At 37.4% G+C, this 25,299-nt stretch overlaps 1 protein-coding gene across 5 annotated transcripts in view; it reads left to right on the plus strand.

The window, feature by feature from the left end:
- Nucleotides 1-25,299, plus strand: part of sema3d (semaphorin 3D) — a 374,840-nt gene that overhangs the window by 227,137 nt on the left and 122,404 nt on the right. For all 5 annotated transcript variants that reach the window (XM_062981839.1, XM_062981837.1, XM_062981840.1 and 2 more), the window contains one exon: nt 17,957-18,158. In XM_062981839.1, coding sequence (XP_062837909.1) covers nt 18,008-18,158 — 151 coding nt within the window. In that variant the 5' untranslated portion in view covers nt 17,957-18,007. The remainder of the gene's footprint in view (nt 1-17,956; nt 18,159-25,299) is intronic.

The raw sequence follows: 25,299 nt of genomic DNA on the forward strand, positions 1-25,299 counted from the left end.
CTTGCACTCAAGAGACAGAAACAAAATTGAATTAAATTCATTTCCAGGTCCTGAGGTCTTTAAATTAGTTTGGACATTCAGTTTCCATTGATTTAAGAATATTATGAAATGTAAACCATGCAAAGTGTTTAATGAAGTATTTTTCAACTGGCAAACATATAAAGAACTACTGGTCAATGTCAATTAAATGCAAGTAGTGTTTTTTTTCCTGTTGCCCTGAGATGAAGAGTGACTTTTTGTTCCCAGTCCACAGGGAGATCTGTGTTCCTGTGGGAACATTACAGATACCAAAGGTATCAGCTTTTCAAAAGCAGCTATGAATAGTGGCAAGCAAAGATAATTTTGTTTTGGAAGGATTTGGACTCTGTAGCTGTATTTTGACATCAAAAGGTCTCTTGTGAGAATGATACAATTTCATTTACTGAAATACAAAGAACTATTGATTGGACAGTGTTCTTAGAGTGGCTCTTTAATTTTTAAACAGGCTTGTTAGTTTTATTTTAATTGATCATATTATTCTAACTAACAAGTGATTACAAGATTGAGAAGATAGGAAACATTACCTAGTCTGGCACTGTTCCACATTTCCCATGTATTCTCTGTTTTATGGAACAGCACAGATCAGAACTGGTTGCTATTTGAACAGGGACCACTTGTTAATACCAGGGGTTGTATGCTTTGTCCAGAGAAAAGAACCAGCAAAAAAAATCATTTATGTGGTTTGACTGTGAGCATGTGGTCTATGAGGATGGTCTGCAGGCTGTCCAGGTGCCGACTGCTGGTGGGAATGCTACTCCTTTATGATGGTTCTGTCTCTTCAAAATGGATTTCAAAGCCTTTGAAACAGGACACCTTTAGAGAGAACAGCGCTTTTTAAAAGACTGGCATATTGACGCTATAGATATAGGTATCTATCTCACAGAGCTAGATACCAACACAGTAGGAGGCATTGTGTGATGCTGGTCTCCTACCTGCCTAATGTGAAGCAAAGCCTTTCAATAACCCTTGGCCATGATTCTGAGACTTAGCTCATGTAGTGGCTCCAGGTGCTTCTGTGGCAGCCTTATTTTTATGTTTTTACCCAGCACTTGCAAAAGTGCTTTTAAAAACAACAAAAAGGCGGCTGGTGGGAGACGTTATGCAGTCCATCAGAAAGTGCAACTTTGTTGTGCTATCAAGGTTGTGCTATCCCATTGGATGTATGATGATGATAATGCTGGTAAGTAGCTGCTACTCACATTGCGGCAAAACTGCAGGGTAGTGGTTTTCATGCAGTATATCCTTAAATGACTGAATGGAACTGTTCAGTATCAATGTACAATCACAGAACTGAGGTAAAAGTAATCAGAGGAAATGTCACAGTTTCTTTTGTCCAAATACAGTATAATCCCCGTATCAATGGGAGGTTTGTTTCTGAACTTTGTGTAGATACATGAAACCTTGTTGAAATAAAAGATTTCCATAGCAATAATACTATAAAGTTGTGCTGGAGGACCTAGTAATACCTAGAAAGACAATATTCTGTCAGAAGTTGATAAATGAAACCATTGATACCAGACTAGTAATTACAGGAGTTGTATTGTACTTTATTTTCATTTGCTGTCCATCAGTTTAGGAGATCCTGTCGGCCAGTTCTAATACATTTCATCCTATCTGGTGAAGAATCTCACCACACCAGGTTCAGTTGTGTACATTTCTGCATTGCTCTCATTTTTCTCTTGCCAAACACAAATCTTTCATTGGAAACTGCCCTTAATGATTGTTATTACTTTTCTGTACCTTTTTACAGGTCTACAGTCAGCTTTTTGAATTGTAGCAAGGATAATTAGATTTAGAGTTTTAAAGGTGAAAATATATAAAGACTGTCAGAACAAAATCTAAATTGGTCCTACAACCTCATCATAAAGGTCTAATTTGCCCGCTGTATGTGGTTCCTCTCCTCTTTTGCCATGGAGTCCATCCCACAATGTACATCTACTTCCAGAAGAGCTCTAAGGTAAAAGGGGGGAGGAAGCAGCCACCATTGCAGTGGTAACAAAGAAAGCTTCCCGTGTTGTGTTTGTAACTGGAGGGGAAGCCGGGAAGTGGACACTTTCCCCTATGGGATGGGGGTCAAGGGTAAGTCAGGTGATGTGGGGCATGGGGCAACGGGTTTCCCATTTGGCCAAATGAGGCACAACAGGGACTAATGACATCATCACAGAAGCTGGAACTGCCATGCATTACTGCAATTCCAACTGTTCTTATTGGGGGTGTGGGGAAGCCACTGTCCCACACTCCACAATGCCCAACTCACCTAAGTCTCCATCCCATGGAGGAAGCATTGACCACCCAGCTAGCCCCATTGTTTTTGGTGCATCATGGGAAGCTTCCTGTATTGCTTCGGTAGCAGCTTGCTCCACTTCACCTTCTCTTTAAGCATGGAGCCCCACCAGAAGTAGCTGTGTGTCTCTGAGCTTAAACTGAAGGTGAAGTGGAGCATGCTGCCGAATTCACCCCTATCTGACGAGGTCTTTATACTAAGATGCACACACATGATTTTGGTTGTGTCATATATATATATATTCATGTGAGGTAATTCCTCTATAATCCTTTGCAAACCACAGTAGTATTTTATTATTTTTATGTATATTTTCCCCACTACCCTGAAGCCTGTTAGATGAGGAGTGGTGTGCAATTGTGAATATAGGAGCTGTTCTTTGGCAGGTGGGCAAGATTTTCCCAAGGAATGAATTGTTGTAGAAGGGGTTTCCTGAAGGTGGAACTTGTGTAAACCCCTGCATTAGTGGTTTGGAGATTTCCAAACACTTGTCATACTTGGATTTCACAAATGTGTTGGTTGCTGATTTATAAGACCTGTCAAAGTCTGTGAGCTTCGGGATAAACAGTTTTCCATTTGACATAATGTAGCTTATTCATGAATAAAATATAGCTTCCTCCAAGTCCAATTTGTTTTTGTCCACAATTTTGAATGGCTATTTGGAAATCAAAATGCATGTCTGGCTTTTAGGGAACACATGAGCTCTGGATAAAAGGTATTCTATAGGTTACTCCTTTCTATACAATGTTTAGTTTGGATAACACTGAAGTCTTTGATGTCTTTAATTTGTCGTTTGCCTCATTCAAAAGTTTTGCTTGGATAGGAGCAAGAGCTATGTATTCTTCCGCACTGCTATATTTTATAATGGTTCAGGCCTGCAGTATTTATACTAGCAAATACTCAGCTCATTTGTTTGGGAAGGGAGCTTTAAAATTTAAATGCAGCATTTGGGATCTATATATCTGTCTGTGGTTGTTATTTTTGTGCACTTCTTTGTAAGATCAAGATTTTAAAGTTTTAATTAGATGGGGTTTGTAAAACTTCCTTCCTCCCTTCTCCCTTTACTATATGAATGTGCATGCCTGTACATACACATTTGTATAATTAAAGGGGGCAGGTAAGTGAGTTGCAGTATAAGAGGACTAGGGGTTATATAACAATGGAATTCATACTTTATGAACATGAAGACTGTGCTGTTGTTTCTGGGTGGGACTGAAATAGTGTTGTGGGGGGTGCAGAGTGGTTGGTTACTACTATTTAAAACTGGCTGAATTGTTATAGTTGTGAAGTGAAATTAACCATAAGATTGACCATAACATAAGAAATTTGGATGATTGTACATTCCAGACTTAATGGCTACAGTATTGAATGGGATTACTATGCCCACCCACAGGGTGAACTTCTTTCAAATGTCATTATGCTCCATATGACAGTATCACTTTCTGAAAATGGTCTGAAGGATATACACATGGTAGTCATATAATATGAATATTGACAACAATAGCTATTGTGTAGATCTTTTAAAAGACTCACAGAAAGAAAGAAAATAAAGTCTCTTTAGAGAAGAGGTGGGAATTATGCAGCTAGAACTTGTTGGAGTGCACATCTCAACAGACCTAGTCAGCACAGTCAAAGATGAGGAAAGATGGCAATTACAATTCAGCAGCATTAAAAGGGTCACATGATTCCCTCTCCACATGAAAATATGGCAAAACCATATGCCATCAAATTTCATCTGATGATTTTAAAGCCAAGTATTGGAAGAAATGTCTCTATTAGTTTAAAACTAGTTTAAAAATATTTTTCAACCCCCCCCCCCACCCCTGACCTTTGGGCTAAGATCAAATGTAGAAAGGACTTGATAAGATTACTGGATTTTCTTGGACTGGGCTAGTTTGTGTTGTCTCTAAGACAGATGAAATCTGACATTGTCCTCTAAAGTTGTGGAGTTTCTCTACTTCCAGAGCACTCAAAACTCAAAGTTTCTATTGCTTAATAGAATGCATTCTTTTTTTAAAAAAAAACCTTTGTATGTACTAAACCTTTATTGAACTAGTGGTCCATCTAGCCTAGTATTGTCAACTTTGAGTGGCAACAATGTTCTACAGAATTTCAGGCTTAATAATTTTCTAGCTTTATCTGTAGATCCTTGGTTATGACTAGAGATGGAAAAGCCATAACAAATAGGAAAATTGGGGGGGGGGGGTAAGAAAAAAGTTGAAAAACCCCCAGAGAAATTGTTTTGTTCCCCAATTTTTCTGGGTTTTCTTTTTCAGGCCTTCCCATCTTGGTGTCCCATTCAGTTATTCACAAGGCTCAGCCCTGATTAGCTTGAAAAACCAGACAAGTTTCGGTGTACATCTTTACAGTGCCCATCCTTGCTCTACAATCCTTTAGTATGAAACAGTTATAGTACTATGTTAGCAGGTGTGCGAAATAGCAGAAATCAGTTCTGTTTTTGTTTTAAATTCTTGGGTCCCATCCCCCACCCCTCATTCCCAGTTCGGTTTTTGGAAAGATTGTTCTCGAAATGGAAATGGAACTCCAGATCCCGAAATAAGAATCTGAACACCTCACTTCTAATCTCCCTGAATTTTCCCAAAAACAGAATGGGGGGCACCTGAAATTCAAAATGAATCAGTTCTCTTTTTGTTTCAAATTCTTGGATCTCATCACCCACCCCCACCCACCCCATTCCCAGTTCAGTTTTTGGAAAGATTCTTCTCGAAATGGAAATGGAACACCAGATCCCGAAATAAGAATATGAACACCTCCCCCCCTTCTAATCTCCCTGAATGTTCCCAAAAACAGAATGGGGGGGCACCTGAAATTCAAAATGAAAACAGAATGGATTTCTGCCATTTCAAACACCCCTACATATGATTCCACTACAAAAGTCATGGTTCCATCCCATGGTATCCTGGGATTTTAAATTAAGGAAGAGTTCTTGTACCTTACCAAATCTCAAACCCAAGACTAGGATTCTGCCATAGCAAGTAAAGTCGAATCATAGTACTATAATTGTGTAGAGCTAAAGGGTCCCTAGTGTACTTTGTCCTATAAATGCATAACATGAGTAGAATTGGCTGGGCTATAGCCGGAGGGCGGGGTTAAGAGTTCAATCCCCCTAAAATGTGTCACGTTAAAAAAACCTGGTTTATTCATGAATTGATTAACCAGTTAAAATTTGTGAATAAACCAGGGTTTTTTTTTAACCTGACACATTGGGGGGGGGGGGGTGAACTCTTAAACCTTCACCCTGGCTATGGCCCTGAGAACTGGGTATTCATAGTTTTCATGCAGTAGTCTTGAAACAATATACATAATGGAACAAATCACTCTCTGTCCTTGGCAATGATATTTAGATATTTTAAAAACTTGCATCACATAAACATGTGAGCAAATTTTGCTTTTTCCCCCTAATGCTGATGGTGAGAAGGAGAATGTGGCCTTTTCTCACTGCTGCATAATTCCTGAAGATATTACGTATTTGGGCAAATGCATAATAAAATGAGTGTACATTTTGAATTGAATTCATCTGACTTTAATCCCTCTCTGTAATTTGTTATGTCTGTTGTCTGTTGTTCACACAAATGTATATCTTCTCTTGAGTTTGAATAGGATCATGTAATACAAGTTTTAAGATGTCTGAATGCTGTTGAATATGACAAAGAATGATTTCTTTCACTATATATCATTTCTAGAATAGCTTTTTATATATAGCACAGTTTTTCCCCAAGAGGGCTGTTTGTCGCTTATGGTTTGGACCTACCCTCCTTTTTTGTGTTTAATAGCCTTGTCTAGTTTTATTTACTTTTTTGATGTTGAGATACTAAAATGTATGTTTAGTTTTCACTTAGCATTCCAGTTTTACTGACCGTTACTGGAATTGCTTATGCTCTTACACTTCTTCAGCGTGTGCTGAACAAATTCTCAAAACACTGCTGCAATTCAGTCTAAACACAGATAAGGACAGATGTTGAACTGGCAACTTGGTTTGCTCCATTTCTGGATTTAGTCAATTCAGGAAGCAATGTGGTGGAGGAGTGGAGGGGGGCATAAAACAGCAATTCTAATACTGATAGCTAAAATTTGTACTTTAAACAAGATGGGTTTTAAAATGTCTAAAAGGCTGTAAGAGCCTTTCTGAGTTTTACAATTTTCAATTGAGAGGTTTCTCTTTCTATCCACAGGCAAAGACCTTTATCTGAATACTGTCTGCTACAGAAAGTCTTCAAATGGAAATGTATCATATTTTGACTTTGTGTATTAGTTTAGGTACTGTTCCATTATCTGCGTGGTGGCCAAAAGGGAGCACTAAACAGAGAAGGATAGTCCATTTTATGGTGGGAGGGGGTTTGAACATGTAAAAACCATTTCCCCCTGTTTTCCTGTTATTCTCCTCACCCATGTCACTGTCATAGAAACAACCTGTATTTATGAAGTGGGAAGTGGGGAAGGGGAATAACCAGCGAAAATGGGGGAAATGATTTTACTCTTTTAACTCCCTCACCCATAAAATGGACTATTCTTATCTGTCTGTTGTACCCCTTTGGCTCTGCCTGGATAATAGTGCAGTATCTTGGTTTAATTAATGTAATTATTACATATTACTTTTTAAAGGGCTATCAAAAATTGTTTCACATTCATATTTTAAATTATTGCTAATTATCCTTTAAATGTTTGCATTAGTCAAAGTTTTAACTTTTTTCCTGGAAAGGAAAGCAATACGATTTTTTTGTAGATCTAAAATTGTTAGAAAGAATGATGTGGAATACATAGACTTACATAATGAAGATGGTATGTTCTGTGGCCTCATAAGGAGTTTGTCTGAAAAGCAAGATTTTATTGGAAAAGTGAGATGACACCACAGATTGCATTCAATTAGTAGGAAAATTCTCCATGCCTTGTGCAGTGCGTTCCTGACTCCTGAATTTATAGAGCCCCTAGAAGTGCTGAGATTCAAATGAGGAATGTTCTAACTCATAAGATTGTTAAGTTTCATCATAATTTCAGTATACATAAACTCTTTCTTGGGAAGAAGACCATTTAAGGTCAATGAAAGGATAATTGAGGGCTCATCTACACAGCACCTAAAACACAGGAATTCGCAAGTTAAAAGGGGGGTGGGGAGGCTACATGATGCTAGTGGCAAATTCGCTCTGATTTGCTGGATTGAGTGAAAGCACAGGGTAAAAAGGTCCTCTTTTATCCTGATTCCAGCTGGAAAATGCACATATTCACATCACTGTATATCCCTGCACTTATGAAAAACACGTGATTTTCTCCTCCACTCCCCTGTGGAGACTGCTCCAGTAATGTCCATTTTTTTGAAAGCCTGAAAGAACTCATCAGTTGATTGGGCTGTAAAACAGATGGTTTAAAGGAAGTACAAATGGAGAGCAATTTAAGATATTTGCACATGCACATATTCAGTTCAGAGCATAACGGAGTTTTTTTTAAACCCCTTCTGCTGGATGTCTTCTGTCCACCCTCCATCATCTTCTGATACAGAGGAAACTTGTGGGGACAGTGAGGAAGAAATCCTGGGACCCACCTGGGGTCATGTTCTCTGGGGTTTTTTGTCCTCCATTTAAAACCCACATTTTCATGCTGTCTGGAAGCGCCCATAGTAAACATTTCTGGATTAATGGATTCCATTCAGTTGTTGTACTCTTTGGTTTATGGGCTTTTAAGCCAATTTTAACTTATGATGACTCTAACATTGCCTTCTTCTGAGTCTTGAAATGTGTGAAGTGCTCAAGGTCAGCTGGGGCTTTTCATGGCATGGGCATTTGAACCCTGGTATCAACACTAGTCCAACACTCAAATCATGAGAGCACTATTTTATATTTATATATTTTTTTGAATTAACTGTAGCTAAATATTATGTATTTCTTTCTGAAAAGAAAGTCAAGACAAAATATTTTTCAGTCTTTTCCCAGTTCTCATTACTGATTTAGTTTTGTTCGGTGCCAGAAATCATCTAAGTGATTTAAAGTCATTTCTGTATCTCTTAAAAGGAGGGAAACAGCTAATACAAAAGAATTCAGTTTTCATTCCCATAGCACGTAGCCAGCTCTGAGTCATCATAAGCTACCTTTCCTGCAAGTGAGCCTGGGTAACTGAAAGCCAAACATGATCAAATAATAAAACCTCCACAGCAAAGCGATTGATGATCTCTGTTTTTAAGCTGTGATAAAACATTATTTAGTTTCTCCGTGTAAGATAATCATTCCTAAGTGGAAAGTAAGATCATGTGTCACAGTTTCTCTATAGGCAGAATCCAGGTGCACTTTACAAATGGATTAATCTCAGTTGAGAATCTACATGTTTACAAATACAAACAGCAGTTGCCATGTACTCTTTCTATATATACCCTCTTATTCATTGGGTACTATCCAGCAAGAGCTTTGTTGTACATGTATTCAATTGGAATCCATGAGGCTGAAATGTAAGAAATTTCTCTGGATTGAATCAATTTACTATAAAAAGGTCAATCGAAGACCTAGTTGGATTAAACATAGCATCTCTGAAAGCATTCCAGTTCGCTGAACACACATTTTTCTCAATAGCACTTCCTAATATTTGGAGCTAATTGAAGAATAGTGGGGTGATGACATGGTAAGAACAAGGATGTTTTGCTCACCCCAGTTCCTTAAATGAGAAGAAGGTTTCTAGGGAACCTTTTATAAAGTTAGTTCCCTTGTAAGGAGAGAATGCCAGAGACTTGGGTGTTTTTGCAATATCTGTTTATGTACAGGAAAGTAATATCCCTACCAATAATGTTTTCTTTATTGAAAATTTGGCTTTTTACCAAAATGGCACCAACTCTTATAGATGATCCACACATTTTCATGTGTATGTGAGTTCAATTTGCCTATTAAGGTTTGCTGACCCCATGAATTTTATAGGATTTTTTCAGGCAATGAATACAACAGGTGGTTTGTCATTGTCTTTCTCAGAAATATTGTCTACAAAAGTTGAAAATCCTTGCTAGCCCCAAAACCAAAGACTAACCAGGCCCAACCCTGTTTACCTTCCAATATCAGAGGGGATCCATATGTTTGCTCTTTTTTGTCAGACAAAATTTGTGGTGAGTTTTTGTCCTGTAGGTTTAGTTAGCCTACAGGGCAAAGAGTTGTTGCTTATGTGGTAAATTTTTTATAGTAAATAAAAATGCAATCATCACCCATTGACTCATGCAAGAACACAGTCTGTTGCTATTGTACCCCATAAATAAATAAAGAGACCAGACAAACAAAGTATGATATAAAAGGGCAGTTTTTGACCTATTTATTTATTTAAATGCTGCAATCTGCAGAAAAGAAGGGGTTAAATCCACCCGATGGGTATAGTCAAGGCTAGGTGTTAACCCTGGGACTACCTCCACAGACCAAACTTAAGCCAGCACCAAACCCCGAGGGTAATCAAAATTATCATGGTTACTCATCCTGCCCATTTAATGGAGTGCTGTCCTGGGGGTGCTCCCTCCCAAACCACAGAATGTTGCAAGAATTAGAAACACCCATTCTAGTCCCAAGACATCACTTTTATACATAGTCACCTTTTTCTGCAATGCATTTTCCTCAGCATTGCACCAACCATTTAATACCATTAGTAAAAAAAGTTTTTGGTTGAGCATGTAGCTTTCCAACAACCCCTTCAACGGTTATTCTTCTGTCTTTGTGAATCAGTTCCAGGTTTCTCTCTGCATTCCTTGTGGTCATGGCTATAGCCGGACGTCCAGAGCATCTGCATCTGTAACACCAAAATGACAATTTTCAAACATTTCAAGCCACTCATAGATAACTCTATGAGAGAGAATTTTATTCCTGTACTGAGTGCACAAGCGGAAATGTACTTGTGCTCCAGGCAAACCTTCTGCCCACAAGTGTATGACATAACACTTTTATAAGTTTGGTAGCCATTTCCATTGCTATCTTCTGGTAAAAAAATCATTGAAAAATATGCCATAGATTATGTATCCAGTTAGAACACATCTGAACTAAAAGAAGTAGTTCTGCTAATCTAAAACTTTCATCCTGATTGGGTAATTCCCCTATTACTATCCCTTTGTGGGAAATCTGTCAGAAATGTGTGTTGAAATAAGTTAGCTCATGTATAAATTGAGGGCAGATTTGGGGCCAAAAGTATGGATGTTGACAAGATTCATAGATGAGTTTGAGGTCATTCTGCAGAAAGGGGAAAGTGCCAGTACCACTTTAAGAGGCCAACTACCTTTGGCAACTGATGCTGCCATTTTCCTACCCAGACATTTTTTTAAAAGGAAGTAACACCCTAACAGAGAGAGTAGGCAAGGTTAGTTTTTCTTTTTGGTTCTCTCAGGACAGACTAAGGTTCCAAATTACAAATCCGAACAGCCCCCCTCCTCCCTAGTCTCCTTGAATTTTCGGGGGGGGGGATTCAAAATGAAAATAGAACAAAAACAGAATAGATTCACACGCCTCTATTAGAACCTTGACCCACTGCAAGTTATATAGCCAAAATCAGCAGAGAATATTTGGGCAGGCATAGATACACACATTGATAGACTCCAGTTTAATATGCATTTTAACATGTACCCCCCAATCCTAATATCTTTATTTTGTAAATGATATATGTTTCTCTATAACAAAAGCAGGGAAATGAAAAATCAGTAAGGGACTATAAAAGCTGACCAAATGTCCAAACACTATATTAGTCCATTTGTAAATTTTGTCTATATCTCATTCTTTCAACTGTTGCAAGTGTTGTTAGATCTTGTATCCATTTGATCATACTTGGAAGAAAATTATCTTTCCAGAAATGAAGTATAAATCTTTTAGCAGTCAAAAGGGCAAAAAACAAAAAAACAAAAACAAAAACCCTCCACTTTCATTGCTCATTTCTTAATATCCAAGAAACAGATAAATAATTCAAAAGAATATCCATGTCCCTGAAGGAATTTTCCAATACTAAATTTACTTGAGTGATTTTTTCCTATTATGGGACATTTCCAAAACATATGCATTAAGGAAGCATTAACTGTATTAGATCGCCAACAATTTCCTGAATTTGAAAGCTCTTTCTTGAACAGATATTGTGGAGACCAATATACCAGAAAGAACAATTGCTAGTAGAAAACATAGTTGGAGATCTATATTCACACTAGCTGCAGTCAGTAAAAGTATTGTCATAGAGTAGTCAGAATATGAGATTCCAAATTTGACAAAGGCAAATTTATATATGTATAAATTGGTGTCATGGTTATTTGGTTGTCCTCAATGAATGTCTCTGATACTGAGGAAACCTCAGGTGCATGTAGAACTACAGGACCAAAACTGGATTGTAACAAATTTCCAGTAGTACATATTGAATTTTTTTGATCTAGTTTAAACTGTTCATGTAAAATGGAAAAGAGGGGAAAACTCATCAACACCAAGCATTTGATTTAAGATCACAATCCCATTATTAACCCATTTCTTTCATAAAAATGATTCCTTAACCATTTTCAAATCTGTGTTCCCCATGAAGTCAATTTGTTATGAGTTTATGGGCCAAGTTACAATTGACAAGAAAATATTTGCCACACTGAAATTGTTGGCAAAGCACTGCCCCTTTAAAAAAAAAAAAAGATCCAAGGACTGTTCATTTAAATACAGGTGCCAGGAATGAATATTTCTTTTTTTAAACAAAAACCCTGAATCTTAAATCCCAATTATGGAATTGGCAGTATTTCAGTGTCATATCTTATTCCTAGGAGCCTCCAGTGGCCTAGGGGATAAAAGCCTTGTAACTTGAAGGTTGGGTTACTGACCTGAAGGCTGCCAGGTTCGAATCCCAGCTGGGGAGAACACGGATGAGCTCCCTCTATCAGCTCCAGCTCCATGTGGGGACATGAGAGAAGCCTCCCACAAGGATGGTAAAACATCAAAACATCCGGGCGTCCCCTGGGCAACGTCTTTGCAGATGGCCAATTCTCTCAAAAGCAACTCCGGTTGCTCCTGACACACATACACACACACAAAAATCTCATTCCTGTGATTTTTTTTAATTTCAAGACTTTTAGAATGATGGGTTTTTTTGGGGTTTTTTTTTTTGCAGACACTCCTGCTTGACACAAAATGGAAAATCTTGTGGCAGTTGATCACTATATTTATTTATTTCACATATTTGTATCCCGCCCTTCTCACCCTGGAAGGGGACTCAGGGTGGGATTAGAGAAGGCAGCAATTCGATGTCCATACATATAAATATAAAAATACACAAATACAATTAAAACCATACAATTAAACATTAATTGTTAAAAACATCAATTACTGTACTATAGCTGGTGTGTTGGAGACAAGAGCATGTGAGGAGATTATTTATTTATTATGTATTTATTTAAAACATTTATATTCTACCCTTCTCACCCCAAAGAGGTCTCAGGGCAGAGCAAAACATATATGGCAAACATTCAATGCAGGAACATAAAATAAACTATAAATATACATAAATACTAAAATCAGTTATCTTCACATTAAAACAATTATTAAAACCATCACAAGTCAGTCATACCAGATCAGGTCAGCAGAGTGAAATTTCCAATAGTGTTCCCTCACTTATCACGGGGGTTACATTCCAGGATCACCCGTGATAAGTGAAAATCCATGAAGTAGGGACAATAGGCTTCTCCTTAGGAAGGAAGTAGAAAGAGGGAGGAAGGAAAGAAGGAAAGGAAGAAGGGAAGAACGAGGCAGGGGAATATGATGCCACCTCCTTCTCCTCCCACTGCCGTTTGGGCTCTTTCTCCGCTCTGCTGCCTGCACCCAACTGAGACCACCGCCACTGTAAATAATTTTTTAAATGATTTATAATATTATTTTAGTGTTTATTTAAAAACCGCGAGATAGCAAGTCCACGAAAAGTGAACCACGAAGTAGTGAGGGAACACTGTATTGCCATTATTATTACCCCTACTGAGAGGTGGAAACCTTTGTGCAAGCAAAAGCGTCTGGTTTCTTTCCATTATGCTTTACAGCTGTAATTAAGACAGATTTCAGTTCTTACACAGGATGAGGCGAGGGCTGAACATTTTCCTTTTCTTTCCTTTTGGGTAGTTCAACAGCTTTGCGAACACTTGCTCAGTAAAAAGTCCCATCATATCTCTTTACCACAAATCTTACCTTTGGGATCAATTACTTTTTCCAAACTAGTTCAAGCTTAGCTTTTTAAGTGTTTTGCTCTATGTCCTGCCACATTGCATTGTGAGATCTTGAGTACCCCTGAGGATTAATTTTCAAGCTCTCTTATACATTTCTGTGAAATATCTTACAGATTCCTTTCATTTTAGGCATGAATTATCCATAGTATATAGTGGTTCTATTGCAAAAGTCCCAATTAAGTAAATAGAAAGAAAAATATACCTTGTATTATTTATATTAGATAACCAAATTTCAAAATGGAGAAGTTTTTATCTTGACTTAAGAGTCAAGCTGCTATCAAGGCACAGTAACCCCCTGCCCCCTCAAATGAGAGACCACAAATAAATATATGATTTTTCCTTTATTAATAAGACCTTTCCTGGGGGTCTGAAGTTGTGCAAGTTTGAAGCTGTAGATGTTCAGAAATAAACCCAGCAGCAGCTATACCCCATATCATACCTAATCCTTTAATAAATTGTATTAATTTGATGGGTTTTCTGTAATTTGTCTCTTTTTAACTGTGTACTCTATCCATTACTCATATGAAACATATATCAATTGCCTCTTAAAATGTATTAGAATGTAACTCAGAGACAGCCATCCCTCTATGACCCTTTTCAGATAATCTACTGGGAATGGAAGAGAGCAAATCTCTCTAGCTATTTCCCAAACCAGGCACTCACAGATTCATTTTGTGTATGCACACAATGTGTATGCACACAGAACATAGATGATCTTCATTGCCAGCTAGATAAGCTCAGGATGTTTGTACAATTCACCTGAGGCTGAGAGTCTGCTGCTCCCTCGTGAAAACAGAAAATAAAAGACCTCATCTTGGGAGTGTTTTTTGGGGTGTATAGTTGGAGGTGGAAGGATTATTACATTTCCTCTCCTTGTATGCTGTGTTCTTGATCTGAATCAGTATCCTTCACATATTTTAGGTAAAGAAAAAACACACATGAACCTGCACACTAGATACTACGTTTAATGTGTACTTTTACAATAATATTCAATCAACAGGGAGCCTTTTAGGCCTTTTGTTCATGAAATTGGAATTGTTGAAAAACATGCTGTGATTTCATCTTATTGGTGTTTTTTTTGGCTGAAATATAAACACAATGACATCACGTTTCAGGCCAAACATCTACTCCATTTTACCCTTTTTAATTGGTTGAACCTGGGATTTTCTTCCAATGAGCTATAGTCACTGCCAGAAAATGCAGATAAAGCCAGGAGATATTACTAATACAGCAAAGGTATAGATAAGAGTAATTGCTATAATTTTCTTCGTAATGTTTTCTAGAGACTAACAGTTATGGCCTTTTTTGATGTGCTAGTGAAGTCTCATTACAATCATATACCATTATGATGATTCCTAAATTCTAGGTTTATTTGATAGTCATCAATTTGTCAACCTCTTGAGTTCTAAAACAAAATTCACTGTAACATGCTTCACCTGATACATATTTTTATCCATACATTTACCATTTTCTCATTAGGAACTCTGGATTCAATAAATATCATCTCACAATCATACATGGTTATGGTGTCAGTCTTGACTGATAAACTAAATTTATGGTTGAATTAACACTCCATTTGCATTCAGAACATAAGTTTCCTGAGAATTACAGAAAACCAAAAGCCTCTCTTAAGTATAGATATCAGATTCAACCTAGAAATGTGTAAACTCTGATGGAAATATACAACTTTCTGTTGGCAGTAGACCTGATGAGGAATCAAAATCTGATGTAATTTGGGAGAAATACATATATAGTTCATCAGTTGACTCTGCTTTTCATTTCCACAATGGCTTTGAATTGTGACCTTTGAAGAAGTCAGCCTCTTTCAAGATGTTAATAGTGAATTCTGAATATAAGCTTCATTATTTTGGTTAGAGGAGTGTGGACAACAGAGTTCCTGAAAAGTAACATATTCAATTCTTGTCCATCAGAGGATAATATCTACACTCTAAAAATAAAGTAGTGTGATATCATTTTAACTGTCATGGCTCAATGTTGTGGAATTGTGGGATTTGTAGTTTGGTCACTCTTTCACAGATTGTTAAAAACCTGGTAAATTCACAATTCCTATATTTGATAGCATAGAGGCATGGCACTTAAAGCAATGTCAAAATGAATTATACAGTGTAGATACACCCACAGAAAGGTTTCCACTAGAGAGCTTATCTAGTGTGAAGAAAACTAACAGAAAACTCTCTTTGATTAGGTCTCCCTATATAGAGAGAGGTGGAATTCAATAATTTGTTCATACACCAAAGACTCTGAAGAGCCCAAGGGGCCATAAAAGACTGATATTTATAAAGAAGACTATCTTTTTTTAGAGCTAGATAACATTGAAAGATTAGTTTTGACCGTGTTTTTCATCCATTCATACGATTAAATGTGGTCAAACAATTAAAAATAAAGCAGGAACTTTTAAAAAATTCTGTCCATTTAAAACTCAGAACAGACTATGAATGACTTGTCCTTCAGTACAAATCAGAATGCCTGCTCTTCAATCACTCTCAGAGTATTTGTCTATTCATTTTATAGCAATGGAGGGAGAGGACAAATTCTCGATGACTAGTTAGTTATTTTGTGTCATTGACAAATTAAGCATTCATCTCCAGAGTTCAGATTTGCTCTAAAGATTATACATGTAATTAAAAATAATAATAATGCAAAGATAAAAACACCCAACAACAATCAAACTCACTGTGAATGAAGAGAATCTGTTGACTGAGTAGCTGACCAGCTGCTCTATGTATAAATGTTCATCTCTAAGTAAATGATATTTCTAAATAAATAAACAAAATGGATGCACACAAAGAATGAAAGTCTCAACTACCATTCTTCTAATTTAATTTCTTTTCTTTCCTTCCCATTTTTTGCTATTAACAATTTCACTACTGTAAGTAAAATAGAAACCAATTCCTTCTCCTCTTGCTAGGAAGTGGTATTGTCATGTATAAGTAGCAATGCTGATTATGGTATATTTTCTATCTCTATTTTTATTATTGCTCTTGTTTCTTTAAATATCCTCTCCAAAGTTTTTTGTATGATTTTACATGACCACCACATATGAAGATATGAGCCTATATGGGCTGGGGTAAATCACCAGCAGTAATACGATCTACCAACTGAAAGGTGGCTAGTTTGAAGTCCGGTCGGGGGCGAGCGCTCGGCCTCAAGCCCAGTTCACTTTTTACCTAAGCAGTTTGAAAACAGTTTATAAGCTGTAAGTAGAGGACTTAGATACTGCAAATTGGGGGGGGGGGGGGGTATTTTACGACACCATAAATAACAAGACCAGAAATGCGGTGACAGGAAGGTGAAAGGAGGAGGAAGGAGGAAGTTCTGATGGCTCTTCGTAATAGAAAATGAAGCAACAGCACCCCCTGTGACTGAATCTGAGTGCAACATCAACCTTCAAGGCACCAAAACAAACAAACAAACAAACAAACCCTGAACTTCAAGACTACACACTGTTTGTCTTATTATGTTCTGTCCCGTCTCCAAAACGGCATCGAATGTTTGCCATGTATATGTACTGTGATGAGTGTTTGCCGTATATATGTACTGTGATGAGTCCCCTTGGGGAGATAGGGCGGAATATAAATAAAGTGTTGTTGTTATTGTTATTGTTGTGGTTGTTGTTGTTGTTGTTATTTCCTGACAGCCTCTCCTGCACTGATTCAAATATTTTCATCTATCTGATTTACTTTAGTGGGGGATAGATATCATCATACCATTATGTAATAATTTTCCTTAATTCTTATAGACATTTTTAGTAATCACACACTCCATATACTTGTCCAATTCTAACCAAACTGAACTTCCTTAGAAATTCACTATACTTCTACATTCACAGTAAGGAATGGTGAAAAAACCATTGCCTAAAACGGAATCTCTTAAGTTATAAGATGCATTATAAAGTAGTAAACTAAATCATTTTTAGTATAAAAAGATGTAGGTATATTTCTGTTCTATCAATAAATAAATATATTAAACACACATACGTAAAGCATTAATTATTAGGAAGTTTTTAAAAATAGAATTTTAGCTGCTTGAATAAATGTAGGTAAATATGTAGACAATTTAGGGAAGATTCACTGCATCCAATTTCTATATATAAAGTTGGTGTGTATCATCCAGAATAACTGCAGAAGATCACTTTAAGAATTTGTCTTTCTTTTTTGATGTGGACACAATTCAGAAAGGGCAGTTTCACCCATGGGACTAGGCAGGTGCCTAATTACAGGGCTGCTTCACTAAAACAAACCCAGCAATACCAGGCTCCCTTCTCTCCATCCTCAAATTAGCTGCACTAGATCTTCTCTGTGTTTATATCATGAAATTGTTTCTGCTAAGATGTGTCATCCTTCATTTTTCTTTTTCCACTGAAACTACTTGCTTCTCTTTCCAAACTTAGTTTGCAAAAGATGATGAAATTGTATTTCTTCTTCCAGATACCCACTAGAAGGAGAAAACAGAACAAGAAAACAGAAGAATCGCCCAGCATGAATGCAAGAATAACACCTAGAGATATGGCTGGAATGAGAACTTTCAAAATGCAACATATATTTACTATGCTATCCTTTGGAATGCTTCTTGTGCCTGTCACTGGAACTTCAAAACAAAATGTCCCAAGACTTAAGCTCTCCTACAAAGGTAAACAATTTATGGCTGTTATATTCTTCTCACTCATCTTGGGTATGTCTTATTGAACTCAATGTGGTCTGAATAGACAAACAAAAGATTACACTGTCACTAATTTCTCAGTGTTATTATTTATGGTTTGTTCTTAACTAGCAGATCGTTTCATTAATTTTGAGCAAATGAAATACATTTGCTATTTTAAAAAGATGGTCAGGTATATCTGATATTTCAAGGATTCAAGGCTGAAGCAAAGCTTTTCAAGTAAACGTATTTGGTGTTGTTTTTGTTGTTGTTGTTGTGGCAGTGCCTGAGGAAATGTTTGGGAATTGAAATAGTTTCCATATGGGTTGCTTGAATTTAGTAATACCAGAGATAAAAATGATTAAAATCTACTATTGTATGCTCATATGGTTAATTGAAACCTGTTGCATTAAAATGCTTCAGTATGGAAAATACGACATGACAATGAGATCAAGAGAATAAAATGGTTTCTTGTGATTGGTACAAAAATACTAAATTATTGGAACCCTTTTATTTTGTTCTGGATGGAACAATTAGGTTGAAATGTTTTGAGTTTATTAATTATTCTCTTTAGCACTGATGTTACCTACATAGTGGGGGTTAAGTCATGCTGGTGTTTTAAAGAATGAAACATTTATCTGAAGAATATAGTTTAAAATCCACCCTAGTATTGCATATACGTTTTATTTGCTGTGTTTACATTTTCTTGGTAATTTTGCCCACCACATTTCTTTCAATGCTTAAACTGTATCTCTTGACTGAAATTTTAAGTTACTGCAATGCTAGAATTTTCAGGATGGAAGGAAAACATCATTTGGGGCATTACACTTATCTCCCCTCACACACACACCCCCCCCCCCCCGTTTGCTACTCCGGTTTTGTGCACAAAAGGTGCTTCATTCTTTCAAGAAAATGATGCTTTAATTCTGCATAAAGCTGTACTGACAATTTAAAAAAAATTAAAGGTTTGAACTTGTGCACTTCTGTCAATACAACTGGCCATCTTTTCATAAAGCATAAAACAGAATTAAATGCAAATCTGGAAGTTTCTGCTCAAAACATCTCAGCACACATAGGCTCCAAAAGCTGAGATCAACTGAAGAAATGGAAAGGCAGAAGTCATGATTTGGAGGGAGGGCAGCTTGTCTTAACTGGATAATATATTATTTCCCTCATGTTTTCTTTCTGAGTTTTTGACAATAAATACAGAAATCGGGTTTTACTGCCAATTGCATTGTTCTGTAATTATCCCATCCATTGAGTCTTGGAAAGTAGGTTCTACTTGGTGACATCAGTAGTTTACATAAGCAGCTGAACTAAGAATGACCTTTGAGAATTGACCCACATCATCCGCGTAGCAGTGTAAACACTTATGAACTTAGCTATTTGCTTTTGATAATGGCAGAAGGGTCTCTGTCAGAAAAGTGGAGGGGTGGGAACAAATTCTCTAATGATGCTGTAGAGAAGTTCTGCAAGTTCACGGCAAAATCTCAGGATGTGAAAGGACACGGCTGGTGAATAGATGATGGGAGAAGGAAACGAGCAAGAGAGCCTCAGAACTGCTTGGTTGGTGAATGTGGCTTGGTTTTCTTCTAAAGAAAGATATTGAATGGCCATTGCTTTTCCGAAGTCCAGAACTTTTGACACTTATTTTAGACTAACTTTTTGAAGAAGACATGGGAACAGAGCCTGGTGGCAAATGTGTACAAGACCATGAAAAAAATAGCAGGACTGAAAACACTACTACCCTCTAAGTTATGTGCAGAGTAAAACTTCAAGAATCTCCCAATGACCAGGAGTTTATAACCTGGTGAAGTTATGCTTCTGAGCTCTAGTTTAGCTCTCATTGTGATCCTGATTCAGAATTCTATGATGTGGCTTCTGTTTCCTACTTTGTGCTTGACTTTCTTTTGCCATATGTTTTGAACTTAACCAGTCTTCCACCATGATGCAGTATTACCAATCTGGCTAGTTTATAACATTTTTTTTTCTCATGATGGTTAAAGTATCCGTTCTGCTGTATGCTCTCAGACTCCAGCTTTTAATCATCCTAGGCACAAATACAGAGGTTTTCCTCCTTATATAGGCAGACATTTCCCCTCAGCTGCTAAATCATGTGACCAGCACTATTATGATGACCACTTTATGGCATACATCTTAGAATGTGGACTGCTAAAAACGTCACCAAATGTTTTGCAGAGACCAATTGTTTATTCAAACTATCACTAGCCATTAAAGAGGACATTCTGGTAGTATGTATAGTAGGTTACTAAAGATATTTGGGATATTCCCAAATGACATTAGTAAATGACTAGCCTGGGTCAAAAATGACTTTTATTTCTTGCATAGCTCAGCTGTGTACATCCAAAGTGTTTATCCAAAGCTTCTTTACAGTTCTAATTGCTTTACGAATGCAGCTGTAAGAAATCTTTCAATTGCAGAACACAATTTCAAGACACAGATGATAAATATATGTAGTGCTAATATTTTTTTAATAGATAGCATCTCATACAGTAGAAGAAAACAAAGCCTTTATCATCAACTGAATGTCTTCCTACTGCTTTTCTCTGTCCCCATTTAAGGCAAGATGAGGCTCAGAAAAGCTTACCAAACTGACAGTGTTTAAGTTTTTCCTGCTTTATTTGTTCTGTTATTCAACTTGGAATTAAGTGGTCATAATAATTTTGCTTTTTGGAATGTTTACAATCCTGTGTTATCTTGTATGCAAGATAATGCAGAATTGTAGCCATTGGACATACCACAAGCATCCTTATGCAGTAGGTAAGGTAAAGGTAAAGGTTTCCCCTGACGTTAAGTCTAGCTGTGTCTGATTCTGGGGGTTGGTGCTCATCTCAATTTCTAAGATGAAGAGCCAGCGTTGTCCAAAGACACCTCCAAGGTCATGTGGCCGGCATGACTGCATGGAGCGCTATTACCTTCCTGCCGGAGCGGTACCTATTGATCTACTCATGATTTCTAACTGCTAGGTTGGCAGAAGCTGGGTTGAACAGTGAGAGCTCATCCTGCTCCCCGGATTCGAACCACCAACCTTTCAGTCAGCAAGTTCAGTAGCTCAGTGGTTTAATCTGCTGCGCCACCAAGGGGCCCAGTCTCAGCTCCTATTTACTACACCTGACTCTTAAAATTTATTCTGACAATGACTTCTTTGTAACGGGGATGTTACCTCTTGATCAATATTTTTAGTGTGCGCTGGTTTTCTTCCTAAGATATGTAGAATGTAAATGGCAGTTTTGGTGGTAGACAGTAGGCTTGTGCATTTTGGCTGAACCTCGAGCCATTTCTCCCAAAAATGGGTGAGTGCCCAAATAGCCATTTTCAGTCTACAACCAGGAAAGGCGGCTTGATCCGGCTCATTGGTTCTCTCTACTGTCTCACACTTTCCTCTGCTGTCCCCCACTTTACCTTTGGCTGTCTGATGAGGTCTTAGGGTGCCAAGACTGCTTGGGATATGGAATTCATCACCTCAGATAGCTCTTGGAAAGACTGGTGTAGTCAGCTTTAATAATCTCTGGCTCTAATAATCTTTTTCTTATCCTTTACCATTTTTCATGATTATCTAACTTCAGAATAATGATAGACCTTCTGTTTTACTCATTTGTGAGGCCTTATCCTCCTGCTTCTTAAGTCCTTCCTGAATGCACCACTATATAAGAAATCAAATCAAGTAAACACTTCAACAGATGAAAAACATTGGGTGTAAAATGGAATGTATGTTTTGACTTACCATTCAGAAATTAATTTGCTGGACATATTGTAGTTGGAATACAGTTGTATTTAGGCGTGGAGAACTTCAAACTTTACTGTTATCTATTCTATTATAACCTAACAGAACAAAAAAACAATACAGTAGAGTCTCACCTATCCAACATAAACGGGCCGGCAGAACGTTGGATAAGCGAATATGTTGGATAATAAGGAGGGATTAAGGAAATGCCTATTACACATCAAATTAGGTTATGATTTTACAAATTAAGCACCAAAACATCATGTTTAACAACAAATTTGACAGAAAAAATAGTACAATACGCAGCAATGCTATGTAGTAATTACTGTATTTACGAATTTAGCACCAAAATATCACGATGTATTGAAAACATTGACTACAAAAATGCGTTGGATAATCCAGAACGTTGGATAAACGAGTGTTGGATAAGTGAGACTTTACTGTATTTAACCTTTAAAAGGGGCATAAATTGAACTCTTCCTCACTTATTAGTATCAGATTAACCTGGCATCCAAGCAAGTGATGGAAGCCACAATTGCTTCTACTGTCTTCTGCCCAAAAGTCAAAGCATTTTGTTTTTGTTCCTCTCATCTGGCCAGTTAACACTGGAGCTTCCTTGGCTAGGCCATTTATAGAGGCAGCATGTAATAAAGCTGTCTTTAGCAATTCCTAGATGTAGATTTGGGTAAATTGGACATCAGTTAAGAGGGTGAGAAAAGGACCATTTGTAAACAAGTTTGTCCCTGATTTCAACTCTAGAAAATATGTGTCAGGAGTGTATACTAAGCTAATGTGTCTTCATATCATGTCTGAGAAGAAACATTCCATGAAGTACAAAATTGACTCGAAGCCTAAATATTTCATGCAGGTGCTTAGGAATTTAGAATGTCAGCATCATCTGTACTTGAGGTTGATGTTGACAAGTTTGACGCTGGCTCTGGATATATATGGGATGTCAATACCTAGGAATTTAAGATATGTCCTGCTTAAAATTTCTCTCAGCTGATTGAGTTATGCCAGTTTCTTTCATGATAAATAATTACCAATGTACCAGTTACTGAACGAAATACTAAAATGATTGGTGTGTGTGTTAATGCATGCATTTTGATTGCTTAAGATGTTTTTCTAACAAGATAGGTCTGTTTAGCATATGACTCACAAAACTAGCTTTCCTTGACATGCATCCCTGCAGGTATTTTGGCAAATAGCATCCGTAAATTAAGCTACAGTTGGTGCCACCCAGTGCAGTAACTCATGGTGTCACCTCCATCAATCTCCTCCCAAACCAAACCATACCACAATAAGAGAGCTAAAATATTAGAACATTTGGCAAAACCAGCAACAATAAACAAAACAGAAGTGCTTGCAAGCAAATGAAACCAGGTGCAGTTCCTACCCTCTGCACCCTTGTAATAACATTACTGAATTTGAATAATGGAAGGCAAAAGCCAAAACATCCAAAGGAGATCAGTTGGGGAAGGCTGGAATACTCAAAAACTATCCCATATAAATCGCATATGAGAGCTAAAACTTAGCAATTCCACCAGATTTATTTGTTTATTTCTTTGATTTATATCCTACCTTTCTTCTGTTATGGGACTCAAGAAGCCCTTCAGCATTTAAAAAAGAAAGATGCTGTTAAAATAGTATTTATACAAATATTTAAAAACAAATTAAATCATGATGCGATTATTATTAACATGATTAAAACCTTCAAAAATACTGATCATGATTCAGATAATACAACCTCAATAGCCTTTTCTGCTTTCTCCTAATATGGAGGCAAATTTTTATATATATCAAAGGATGAATAGTTCCTAGATTTCTCCTTAATGTGAATGAACCCAAAGATTTCTGTGCAGTTGTCAGAAAGTTTTTGTGCAGAAGTCTTTTACTCAGAAATACATATGGATTTTCTATTTGACACCCCCTTCCATAGCAAATATGTTTTCCACATGAAATTTATAGTTTCTTGCACAGGAAGCACAGGAAACTTCACAAAGCATTAAGAATTTCACCCCTACTCTTGATGTGTGTTTGTGAGTCCCAGGTACTATGTGTTTCACACCACTGCTGTGGTGTGACACATATAGTAATAAATCTTCTTTCCATTCCTCTCTTTTGGAAACTGGCCACTGTGACAGGCTGAGCAAATTGTGCCTGAGCACCTAATTTTTCCTGCTATAAACAGCTTTTCCTTTCCTCCTGGAACTGGCTAAGGTCATGAGATCTGCCTGCATTCAAAGGGAGGTATCAGATGGTCTAATTCTTCACATTTCAGTGTGACAGGCAGGGCTTCCTTTTCATGCTGGCCTTGGCCCTCTTAGGAAAAGGTGGTTGTAATGGTGAGCCTCCATACTCATCCAAGTACTCATCTCCAATGCTTTGAAAGATTGGATAAAGTTGGCACTCTATCAAGAACTCCACTTGTAACCTTTCATGTGGACAATTTCCTTTTTCTAAAAACAGAAAAGCAACAAAACAGATCCCTTCAACCTTTGACTTTAAACTATGTTACTAATAAGGATGGCTTTGCTTTATTTGGCAGTTGCACAAGAAAGATAAGCAGCTTAGGAGCAAGGGAACCTGTGGATACCCACGGTCCGAGGTCTTCTTCGTCATAACAAATGTTTTGAATCGGATATATTTTCATCTATGATGTTTAAGGCTAATTATTTTGCTTGGCTACATGGTATTTGTGAACCACGCCTGGGCCTTTTTCAGCAATTATATAAAGTCACAGAAGAGCATTTAATCATTTCTGTAATGATACTTTTGATACTCTTATTTGTGCAGCTGTGCCTTTTGTAAAAATATTGTTTGGAAATAACATACAACATTAAAGGGTTAGCTGCAAATGCTCAGAAGGAACTATTTTGTATGTTAGCTAAACTATGTTGTATGCTGCTCCTGTACAGAGAATTAAGTGTTATATTTTAAAAGGAATCCTCTCCTGAGAGGTCTAAAGTTCATTTTTCTGAAAGGTCATTGGAATCTGTTCTGAATGGCTCTGATCAAAAGAGGTAATTATTGCAGCCATGGCAGAGACAAAGAAGGCAAATTGTGATCTTCCTGTGTGGATAACTTCTTATAGAAATTGTGAAACACTTGTTCCAATATTAACATGATTGCACTGGACTTCTGAGTGTGCAGCATGGTGGTGAGATGGACACCTTAGAGCTCTCTGAAAGGTGTCAGCTTGGGCCAGCCAACTGGGTAGAGCCATAGGTCTCTTCCCCTCACGGATAGAAGTGAAGGGTACAGCAAAACCTGGGGCCAACTGAAGGACCTGGAAAAGACTCACTTCTCAAGAGTGAGCCTCAAAGGGCCTGGTATTGGACTCTAGGTATGGCGGGTTGAGGCCACAAGTGCATGGAAGGGGACACC

This window comes from Anolis carolinensis, chromosome 5 (assembly GCF_035594765.1).
Source record: "Anolis carolinensis isolate JA03-04 chromosome 5, rAnoCar3.1.pri, whole genome shotgun sequence".
Taxonomy (NCBI): domain Eukaryota; kingdom Metazoa; phylum Chordata; class Lepidosauria; order Squamata; family Dactyloidae; genus Anolis; species Anolis carolinensis.